This window comes from Aplidium turbinatum, chromosome 18, assembly GCF_918807975.1.
Source record: "Aplidium turbinatum chromosome 18, kaAplTurb1.1, whole genome shotgun sequence".
In the NCBI taxonomy this organism is placed as follows: Eukaryota; Metazoa; Chordata; class Ascidiacea; order Aplousobranchia; family Polyclinidae; genus Aplidium; species Aplidium turbinatum.
The window spans coordinates 16,592,039-16,604,384 of NC_137489.1; the positions used below are offsets into that span (position 1 = coordinate 16,592,039).

General features: G+C 35.6%; 1 protein-coding gene across 2 annotated transcripts; it reads left to right on the forward strand.

Annotated features, from left to right (window-relative positions):
• Positions 1-410: 410 nt before the first annotated feature.
• On the forward strand, positions 411-11,378 carry LOC145787522 (c-Myc-binding protein-like). 2 transcript variants are annotated; one of them, XM_082599280.1, is made up of 5 exons: positions 411-504; positions 3,048-3,120; positions 8,889-8,937; positions 9,144-9,273; positions 10,668-11,378. In XM_082599280.1, the coding sequence occupies exons 1-5, from the start codon at positions 442-444 to the stop codon at positions 10,713-10,715; spliced, it is 363 nt and encodes a 120-aa protein (XP_082455406.1). In that variant the 5' UTR covers positions 411-441; the 3' UTR covers positions 10,716-11,378. The 2 variants fall into 2 exon arrangements, with proteins under 2 accessions (XP_082455406.1, XP_082455407.1); XM_082599281.1 differs by lacking the exon at positions 411-504 and adding an exon at positions 1,438-1,527.
• Positions 11,379-12,346: the final 968 nt, after the last annotated feature.

The following is a 12,346-nucleotide window of genomic DNA, read 5'->3' on the forward strand; positions in this document are numbered from 1 at the left end:
TGTTCATACCATGCACTACCGTAAGAAAATAAATCAATAGTTTTTTTTCAAGTCTAAACCTTAAACCATTTGACCAAGTAAACACTCACAATAGTATTTCAAATTTTTTTTAATATAATTTATGTTGTGGAACCGGTTTTCTTCTTATAGGATTCATCAGCACAACTGGATCGAAACTACAGATAATACATGCACTACCGTACCTTTTCAGAAAAAATAAATCATGCGTGACAACTGGTTCCCGGGGCGACTGGTAATTTCAACATTCAACTGTTGTGTTGTTTTAGAGCTGCCAGTGCCAGTTGCAGTTCCTGATAGTCATGGTTTGTTGTTTCATAAAAAATCGATTAGAAGAGCAGAGATTTGAATTGCAAATAAACTGTAAACTCTTTAAACGTGTTTTTATTTGTAGAAAACTGTTTGTTTTACTCGTCTAACTTCATGTTGATCTTATCTTTGCATTGTAGTAGCCCAGCCAGGTATCAGCAAAAGGATACAACTCAAGTAGGTCATCAGTTCAATTTATTTTTATTTGTGACCATCACAACGAAAAAAAAAATATGCCAAACATAGCAAAGGTCTAGAAAAAGGCAGAAGCGACAAAACGCGGACGTTATCGTATAACGTGAATGATATGTATCATACTAAAGCAGGACAATTAGTTTAAAATATAGCGCTTTTGCAACACTTTAAGGTCATGCTATTATAGACCAGTTTCTAAAGTTCTTACTTTAGTGACAGTGAGTTAAAAAATATTTTAATTTGGCATGACGTGAAGGATATAATAAAACAGGCTAAACCACGAATTCTCAAGTCTATTCTACTACGGTACCGGTAGTAATTGCAACTACAGTGCTTTGCAAACGAACACCAGATGTAAAAGAAAAATATTCCAAACTTAGCACAATGTGGCGTCCTAAAAGAATTTGAATTATTTTATTTTCCCTTTTGGTTTTATCAGATGAGTAGTAGAACACTTTTATTATATCAGGAGATTAATTTGAAAAACTAGCTTATTTAATTGATTACCCATATTTTATGCTTACTTTTTTAGTTACTTGTTGGTCACCTATGTAGCTTGAGGGCAGTGATGGGTCCATGTTGCAGTTCTTTTTTAATGTCTTTTTTGTTTTCCTCATGCCATGTTAACAATTCATTAATCAAAAGTATTTCTGCATAGCTCCACATTCATTCAATGTACAAACAGCAGAAAATATAATATATTACTTTTATTGATATGAAAGCTATAAACATAAAGGAATCGAAAAACAATGTGGTTATCTAATCTAAGTCAAGGTGCCCCTACTTGGAACATTTTACTGCGTATAATAAAATGCTCAATTGTCTGAAGACAGAAGATGTAGGGCAGGCTATAGCTTACTTATATTATGTGTTTGTGTCATATCAATTATTATTATAAATTATGTTTTTAGGTTTTGCTTTAATTTGATAACTTTGTGTGATTTTTGTTCATTAAGTGCCTTGTTAAGAAAATACTCCGCAATTAGAAAAATGGCATCTTACCGGGTAAGATTCTATAGTAGCTCTTAGGTTCAAATCTCCTATAATATTTCCAGACAAAGAAACACACTAGAAACAAACAAACAAATTTTACTTCCACCTTGATGTGCTTGACTGCTTATGTCTCATTAATACTTTACAAAGATTCAATCAAATATACTTCGTCTGTATGCATCTTGTGCATCATAACTGATGTATTTCACACCAATTAATAAAGCATTTTATTCAGCCATTCACATTATAAACCAAATGCCTTTGTCAAGTTTAATTAGACACTTTGGATTTAGTTATCTTAGTGTTTAAATCTGTGCACATTTATTGTTTTTAAAATTTGTCTGTACAGATAAATTGGCAGCATGTTTTTTCATTCATTTCATATTTAAGAGCTGGGTTTTTTTTTTCGGTCATTGACCGATTTTTTAGCAAAATGTCTGAAAAAAATATAGTCAATTCAGTCAGAATGTCCGAAAAAACATACAGTCAATTCGATCAAAATGTTCGAAAAAAAAACAATGTTTCTCAGCAAAACTTAACGTTGTAGCTAGTCAGCAAGTGCAAATTTTGGTTTGTATCAGCTACTTGAAAGGAAGTATTTTCATCAGAAAGAATGACCGAAAATAAATGAAAAATGCCCGAATTTTTTCAAGTCATTTCATACAAATGACCGAAAAGTCTCAGCGAAAAAAAAAAACAGTTTAAGAGTAAAATCGTAAAAACAATACATCCAAAACTACAAGTAGAAAAGATTAGACTTAACTACAAAAATTATTGCTATTGACACAATTATTACATCAATGGTTGTTACTTTGATTGTGCCATATTTGATTTGTTATCACCATTAATTCTTTGTTGTGTATTAGTAGGCTTACCATATTTTTGTGACTTCAAAACGGGATGCCTCCAAAGACCAAGACCACTTAGCTGTAATTTTTTAACTTTACATTTTCCGATATTATTACATTGGCCTACATTTAAAGCCATCCCCGTATTGTCATCGAGAGTTCATGCGCATATTCTCTGTCTAAATATCGGTTTCAGTTCGAAAAATAGAAAGGAATTAACGTTAACTACCAGCTACTACAAAAGTGGCTGACCAGCACCCTCTTGACGTACGGTAAAGGGCTGACATGTACCAATTATCCGCTAACAATGACATACCGGGTAACAAATAACATTTTTATCAAAAACAACAAAACAAGCAAAACACGCATTCACCTTCAGCTAGTAGGCTACCGGTACGCTACACAGCAACAACAGTAATGAGAACATGCTAATTGGTACTGTTCGTGTATTATGCTGGCTGAACGCCCAAGCGGGACGTTTGGCTGACCGGTGGGGATGCAGGAACAAGACATTAAAAAGCGAAACTGTCCCGCCTAAAACGGGACGTATGGTAATTGGTAAGCCTATGTATTAGTCATGTTGGTTGCTGGTTTAATTTTTTATTTAATGTGACTTTTGTTGCAAAATTTTCCTTGATTATGTGGATTTGCCCAAATTCATTAGAAAAGTCATTTTTTGTTTAGGCAGCTGATTCAAAACGAGAAGAGTTTCGAAAATATTTAGAAAAGGCTGGCGTCATTGATGCCCTTACAAAAGGTTTGAACCATTTCTTTATTGTAAAATTCAGAAATCCAGTTATAGAGAGTTTCATGCTATTCCTACAAAACTTCACTTCCACTTCAAATATAAATAATTTCTTATGTGAGAGAATCACATTTAGAAAATTAATTGTTGAAAGTTCAAGCTTTGGATAATTAAGATAAAATATTTAATGTGTAAAGTAACAAATATAAAACTTTTTAAGAAATCACCTCCAGCCCATTGTATGAATTATTATTAAAAGCTAAACTTTCACTTGGTAGTTTATTGTGCAGTTCTGAATTGGTGTAGTCCTACGATATTATCTGTACTGCGATTGCAAAAACAGCGTTTATTTTAGTTTAATGCTACTAGTTCAGGCCCTTAGGGGCAAAAATGAGCATCTTTAGGCTAAACGTGTTACACGTTGTTTTTTTGCATTTTTTTGTAGCTGATGAATCTAACTTCAATTTTAGTGGGTGCCGCAACTTTTTGGGTCACGTGATCACCCCCAAATCGGGGATTCCCCCCAAGTCAATTTTGAGCTCTTTTCACGGCATTTTTATGCAATTAGATACGTTATTTTTTTACATTTGGACTGACTGCCACTACAAAATACACGAGATAAAAATCGCACAAAATTATGTTATTAATGACGTCATTGTGACGTCATGTATTAATTTTTTGCTTGTTTTTTTCTTATTGTAGTCGCTTGTTTGTTGTTGGTGTTACTTTTTTGGTTACAATAAGTTACCAATGGTTTTTCAACTGATTTGATTAGTATTGAGTGTCAGTACTAACATATTCAAAATCTTAAGGAATCCAACTTCCGGAAAGTGGTTATTTTCAAGATGGCCGCTAAACCATTGAACAAAACAGTAAATTGACCATAACTCGGCCATCATATGACCAAAACATGTAGTTTTGGTGTCTGTATCTAGGTTTTTATACCCTGTGAAGTCAATGAGACTATTCTCAGAATTGTTGAATTATCTGATAGCCTATAAATTCAATATGGCCATCCAAGATGGCTGCCAAACCATTAAAATAACAGTAAATTGACCATAACTAGGTCATCATATGACCAAAACATGTAGTTTTGGTGTCTATATCTAGGTTTTTATACCCTGTAAAGTCAATGAAACCATTCTCAGAATTGTTAAATCATCTGATGGCCTATAAATTCAACATGGCAATCCAAGATGGCCGCTAAACCATTAAAATAACATAGTAAATTGACCATAACTAGGTCATCGTATCACCAAAACATGTAGTTTTGGTGTCTATATCTAGGTTATTATACCCTGTGAAGTCAATGAGACTATTCTCAGAATTGTTGAATTATCTGATAGCCTATAAATTCAATATGGCCATCCAAGATGGCCGCCAAACCATTAAAATAATAGTAAATTGACCATAACTAGGTCATCCTATGACCAAAACATGTAGTTTTGGTGTCTATATCTAGGTTTTTATACCCTGTAAAGTCAATGAAACCATTCTCAGAATTGTTAATTCATCTGATAGCCTATAAATTCAATATGGCAATCCAAGATGGCCGCTAAACCATTAAAATAACATAGTAAATTGAACATAACTAGGTCATCATATGACCAAAACATGTAGTTTTGATGTCTATATCTAGGTTTGTATACCCTGTGAAGTCAATGAGACTATTGTCAGAATTGTTGAATTATCTGATAGCCTATAAATTCAATATGGCAAACCAAGATGGCTGCCAAACCATTAAAATGACAGTAAATTGACCATAACTAGGTTATCATATGACCAAAACGTGTAGTTTTGGTGTCTATATCTAGGTTTTTATACCTTGTGAAGTCAATGAGACCATTCTCAGAATTGTTAAATTATCTGATAGCCTATAAATTCAATATGGCAATCCAAGATGGCAGCCAAAACAATTAAAAATGTACAATAACAATGTATTGTTTATTAATAAACCCGGTAAATTTCTATATGTATTTGGGTTAACTGAGCAGGCATAAAGAGCTCATACGATGTGGTCATGTAGACTCTTGACATAATCAGCGTAAAGAAAGCAAATGGATCAAGTATTACTAATGCTCATCGCTGTGACTCTCGATGTCATCGTCTGTAATTATGTGACTGCTGTATGGACACATGAACCAGTTTGGCATGGTCCACATCCAGCATGGTATGGTAGCACATATCTCCGGCAACTACAGTGAGGTGAACACGATTCGCAATTGCAGTGATCACTTTCAGTAGGTTGTCCGGGGCAGCTTTCATGTTCGTCATGATTGGAACCATCTGATTATTGTCTACTTTCCATCCCCAGTCTAGAGCATCCATACCATCGTCAGTAGCCTACCCATCCTGACCATAATCTGGTAGTAAACTCTGAGGCAGTGGAATTTGGTAAAGGATGATGTAGGTCGCAAGCGTTCAGGGTGAACAAAGGATTTGGCTGTTTTAATTTTCTTGACCAATGTATTGTATCGCTGTGTTTCTAGGTTACTACTGCCATCGTTGCCAAACATAACGGTCATAGCTTTGTTTCCAAGATCCTTAATGATGTGGTCTGTCTGATTTGGGAGAATAAAGCAATTTGCACATTCTTTGATTATTGGTTGACTTTTCACTAGTTTCTGGAAAGCGTCTTCTTCCCGATACCAAATATCCTTGACGTTGAATCACAACCGGTGAATGCATGAATGAAGAGGAGCTGTAAGCATAATTATGTCTGGTCCGATGATTGCTTTAAGTTTGTTGATGTCGTGTATTTTGGTTGCGTAAGCCTTTTCGGAGTGGAAGTAGAGGTCTTTAATGTCTGGGTCAGTGTCAGCATAGCGTAGTATCAATATTAAAAGGTCCGTGTCTTCACCAATTAAAGCCGTACTATGTCGATGAGGGCTGTCCATCTGCCGTCTTGACGATGTCAACATCTGCATCACCTGGAGCGTTCATCACATTGCAGCTTCTATTCCTCAGTTGAGCAGAAATTAATCCTTCCTTGTTGGAAGCTCGAGGCAAGAACTGCTCCTTCTTTCCAATGAACTGGGTGTCTACAGTAAAGTGAACAACCGGGTGGACGTTCATGCCGCGTCTTTGATGGGTATTGTCTTTGATAGACGGACCACCATATCCATCAAAGACCACCGTTGCTAAGCGATGATGACGAATGGTAAAATCTGCATACGACTGTGCAATAGACCCATAACTGTCTCCAGTTTCCATGGCACTCGATGCAACAAGAACCCTCCATCAAGCAATGTAGTGATCGGTTTTCGAGGCAGATTCTTTCACTACTTCATAATCGGCTGACATCACACTGCTGGCATGTTCTGTGATGGCAGTAGCTATCTGAGGCTTATCTTCTGCAAGAAACAGGGTCTGGATGTTACGTGGCTGTCACAAGTAATACTCGTCTTCCTCTCAACTGGTCTGAGTTTTTGGGAAATGACAGCAACAAAACTGCGTTATATCAACTGGTTCAACAAGCTGTGATAACTTCAGTCGATCCAAACTTGTTTACGATTGTTGTAACATCATTAGATACAGCTCTTAACAATCAAACATTGGACATGTCTGATGTTTCCCCATGTGATCACGAAGAGGCAGACACCCGTATGTTTCTCCATGTGAAACATGGAAAATCCGATGCCATAGTCAAAACAGTAGATACTGATGTGGTAATTATTGCAATTTCGTGTTTTGACAAGTTAGAAATCTGTAAACTATGGGTTGAATTTGGAGTTGGAGAAAAAACTCGCTTCATTCCAATCCATGATATTGTTTCATCTTCACCTCAATCTCAGATGATTTGCGCTTCTTTACCTTTGTTTTATGCTATCACAATCTGTGATACTGTTTCGTCTTCGGAAAAAAAGGCTTGGGATTGTTGGATGCTTAATCTTACCGCAATGTGTGGCTTATTTAACTCTCTGAATTTCTCAAGCTCACCTAGTTCTATAAATGACATACAAAAGTATGTCATAGCTCTTTATGGCAATAGTCCTACTATCACGGATGTAGACGAATGCCGTTATATGATGTTTACCAATGGTTGCACTATTGAAAAGCTGCCACCAACGTCAGCTGCTTTGATGCAACATACACGCAGAGCGATACATCAAGCTGAAATACGGACATCAAGCTGAAATACGGAAATCAAGCCTCGTAAATGTTCAGCAACTACCTTCTCCTTTAGCTTGGGGTTGGAAACATAATGATGCAAATCAGCTTGTTCCGTTTTGTCAGTCTACTTGTGGCTCTCGATGTCCCTGTAAGAAAAAATCCATAAAATGCACAAGTCTTTGTTCATGCGAGTACGAAACATGCAATTCGACCACAAAATATCCAATCCTCTCTGATGTTTCATCTTCAATCCACATTGACGTTTCATCTCCAATCCACAATCATCATTCAAGAAATGCTTTTGACTTTCTAAACTCTATCTTGTAACTTGAAAAAACTTGTCGTACACGATTTTTTTTAATATCAAATTACGTATGGTAGGAATTTAACATCGAAAACCGCTAGTTTTTTCATCTTGAATTAACAGTGTTAAGACTCTGACATTGCATCATCTGGGGTCGTGTATTAATTGGATTTGTAGATCATAATTAGGGCTACATAATTATTTTAAATTTTAAAGTGGCATGACCAAAAGGGAAATTCACCCCTGGTAGCTGCTCTTCTGGTTATTCCCTTGATGATGTCGTTATTGCGTCATACTGTACTGGAATTATTGTTATTGCTTGCAATTGTAAAATTTTAAGCATTTGCAAAACTAATAATGAGAGTATTTGATCGCTTTTTTCGGAATAAACTTACCTTTGGTTCCTGAATTTGAAGTTGTCTAGTTTTAATAATGTAATGATGACGTCATAAAAGACGCAATCATGACGAAACTCCGGTACTCCAACTAAAACCAACAGCAAACGACCAAAATAGGTTAAAAAAGCAAAAAAAAAAATTTGATGACGTCACAATGACGTCATCAATTAAATTATTTTGTGTTTATTTTGTCTCACTTATTAGTATGTGCTTTTTAAGTTAAAATATACAAAAATCGAATATGTAATTGCACAAAAATGACGTGAAAAGAGCTGAAACGTGATTTCTGGGGAAATCCCCGATTTGGGGGTGATCACGTGACCCAAAAAGTTGCGGCACCCACTAAAATCAAAGTTGGGTTGATCAACTGCAAAAATATGCAAAAAAACAACGTGTAACACGTTTAGCCTAAAGATTCCCCTAAGGACCTGAACTATACCCCAGACAGCTTAACAACAACTTTTTGCATTGATTCAATATCTGGAGATGTTGATAATATAATAATGATTATTGTAGCTGTCTGGGATCTCACCATTTTTTAGAATATTAATTGCACTTTTATGACTTAGAATTTGCTTAGAGTTTGTTCATGCATTGTAGCTCATAGAGTCATTGGTAAAGAACCTTAATGCATATTTATATGGGGTGTTACGACAGCCATTATTGCATCAATTGAGAGTGCATACTAAACCGCCACCGTATTCCACTCTTGGTGTATTTGAAACTATTTCTTAACATGAGTTGGGCTCACAAATTAAAGTTAAAAACCTAAGTTTTAGTTTTGAGTGAGCTTGCACTGACATAAATGCGACGATCACATCAACATTGGAAGTTGTTACATTCATTCAAGTATGATTGTGGATTATAATGTGTTTGTTATTCTGTGTACGACATTGTTTACCAATATGTGTGATCTTACTGTTGTTTGCACTATATTTTAATTTAACATTTCTACTATTTTTCAGTTCTGGTAAATCTGTACGAAGAGCCAGAAAAACCAAACAATGCTTTGGAGTATCCTTTTGTCCCGCGGTTATGTTGCTATCAGTAAAACAGTAGTTAACATTTCATTGAGTCCACAGCAGGCTATTCTTGTTGTGGTTTGACATTAGGATTCTTCTGTTGTTCTTTTGCTCGCTTTGCAATCTCTCTGCGTATATTAGCAAAGTCTGCAGACTTCATTTCTTTTTTGTAAGATCTTTCCTGAACCAATCGCACAGATTCATGTACCAAAGCTTAAGTGGTGGTGGACCAGACACAGCCGACGCTATTGCAATGAAAGCAGATGTCATTGAACTGAAAGCAAAAGTTGCACAACTGATGGACGAAAACGATGAACTAAGAAGCAAGGTAACTTATGGCCGATATGTTTTTGAGCTTCTAATAGAGTCTCCTGCAAGTCAGCAGTAGTGAATTGAGCAAACGGAAGTTGAGCAAGTGACAACTGAGCTAGCAACATTTCAGCAAGTGGTTGAAGGCAAATGATGAAACTGAGCAAGCCGATACTTGGCATGTCACAAGTCAGCAAATTCAGTTTAACAAGCGATGACCAAGCAAGTTTGATACTAGGTGAAAATCTCATTTGCTGACATGGACAGTTGCTGAAATGTTCTTGCTGAGTTGTCGCATGCCGAGTGGTCCGACGACCTTTTAAAATAACATTGCACACAAATATTACTTCTTTACTTCGACATGTAATTTAGTTTGGTATTTATCCTTTTGTTTATATTATGCAGTTTTAAAGTTTTTTCATATTCTATCATTCTATTTGCGTAAGATAGTTGTACTTCTTGTTTTGTCAAGAAGCATTCCGCAATCGCGAAGTGCCTCCAGCCCGCACAAAATTTGTCCGTGTTTTCTTTCCATGACAAGATATCTTCGCGTTGGTATGACTGACTAATTTATTGCAAGCAGGTTGTTTTAGATTCTCTGCACAAGCGTGTTTATTTTTGGCCGCAAAAACAAACACCCGTTGAAACAGTTAAGAAACAACAGAAAATCTTTATGACTATTATTCAAACTGCGACAGAAGGATTGTTATGGCGTTTGATTAAAAAATTCACAATTATTTGTTTAAATTAGCTTCGCGTTTTCAAATAAACGCCGATCTATTTAGACGTAAATTAGACGCAAATATGCGTTGGTATTACCGAAAGGGAATGTTTTACATTGTAAAAAGTAGGTGTGTCTGATATTGTGTTTGACAAACATAGTATGTTTTGCTATCCTTAGCATTTAATCGATATTACAAATTGATGCGACCTAAATTGGAGTAATTAAATTAAGCTTGATAACATTTCACCGTATGTTGCACTGGTGGGTTCTTTCTTGTATGGCCATCGACATGGACAACGGCTGGTTAGCAGCCACAGTCGTGAAATGCAAAGCTGCATTTCATTGTTGGCAATATCATTCATTGTAGATGTATTATTGTACAGTATTATTCGTATAAAATTAAAACACTGTTATCTGAACTAGCCTTTTCAGTAGCCTACTCATTTTATGTTTAAAAATTATGTTAGTTAATTTTTATTATGAAAAAGTTCACAAACACATCCAATTGTTAGTCTCTTTGGGTTTGAATACAAAGCTACCGCAAGACCTTAGAGGTTGAATTGATCTCCTTCCTGAGTAAGAGGCGTGGCTGTCTGAGTCTCTCCGAAAGTATCTTGTTGTGAAAGAAGCTGGTAGTACCAAAACTTTTTTTTAATTTTGAAATTATTACAATTTTATTTATTTTACAGCTGGAAAAGTACGAGCCGACGACAGTCGCTGACGATACCTCCAACTAATGTTTGTCCCATACCTCCAACTCATGACTTGTTTGTCTCATTTATCACGTTCCATGGTCGTTTGTAATCGAAATCATCAGATTTGTCATCGTCTCCTGACCCAGACAGCAAAATCCGTCATTTTTACATAGATTCTACGTCTGCAGGCGTTGCATCAATGTAAAAATGACGGGTTTTGCTGTCTAATGCTTTTACCTTCATTGTCTTCATCTTTCTCACTTTTATGTCTATTGTACGTTTGTAAGTTGTTGAATCAACGTGAAGATTTGGAATTTAGCTTCATTAAGTTTCCGAGCTGACTTTACTTCAGTTTCATTTTGAAACAGAAGCTGTTATTATACCAGATATTAGTGAAGCTTTTCAGCCGTCAAATCATTGCTTTCAATATTATTTTACAAGACCTACGTTGAAACAATGCCAAAATAGACAATTGGTGGATGGAAATTTTATCGAAAACCAAATGCTGTGAAATTTGATAGGTTTGAAATTTGACCGTTTTTGTCTTTATTGAAAGCATTTCACTGAAACTATTAATTTTTCGCCTGGGCTACATTTATTTCAATTTGTGGTCGCGTGAATTTTACATTTATTTTCTATCAAGGAATCACTTTGCGTGTTGCCCGCATTTTATAATATAATGAAGAAAGCTTTGACCGACCGAAAGCTATTGTCTGGTGAATATGTCTCTTGAACAGCAGCTCTGTTGACTATAATGCACTTAAAAGTTAGGAAAGTTAGCTCTTCTACTTTGATCTGTTTTAGATTAGACAAACTGTCACAGATTGTATTCTGAGTAGGCTATGGACCAAATTTTTGCCGTTTTAAGAAATATTAGGCTTATCTTTTCAGTTTTATATGGAGAAAATCGCGCAAAACGTTGAACCTTTCAACGAATTTTTCTCTGGAGATCAGTTTATCTCATGGGATTGCTATGTAACCCTAGATTTATGTGGGTTTCGAGTGATGTGTTGACAGACCCCTTTTGGTGCCTTCGAAGCTGTCGAGGACCAATAAAAAAATTATCTGAATTTTCGGAATATCGCGTCACCTAATTTAACAAATGTTTCACAAGTTTCGAAGCGACACAATTAGAAGAATTTACTGAACTCGCGACGCACTTGACGATTGATGACATTGACGAAATTATGTTACGAGTAGGGCGATTTTTTTTGTAACCTAAAAAACTCAAAAAGGTGACTTTAATTGTGCGAAAAAGTAACCAAAAAGTAACTTTATTCAACGAAAACAAGAAAGCGAAAAAAATAGCAGCAATTCAACATAAAAAAAAGAATCTAAATTAGTTTCAATTTGTGCTCAAATTAAAACTACACATTTAAATTACTCAATGTAATGTTTTACATTCTCTGGCAGGAAATTTTTGTCAATCAAATACTTTAGCTGTTGCAAGGAAAACAAGTGGTAAATGGCCTACAGTTAACACAATTTGTTTCATCGAAAAAATTGCTTTTTGAATTTTCGGGAATACACGCGATACGAACAAGCATGGGCTCGTGCAAACCTAAAATCCGTATCACAACAGAAAATACATTAAAAGTCTTGGCATCACATAGAATGTAAATTCATCTTTCCAGTAGCAACGAAAGATAAATAAATAGGGGAATTAGGCAAAA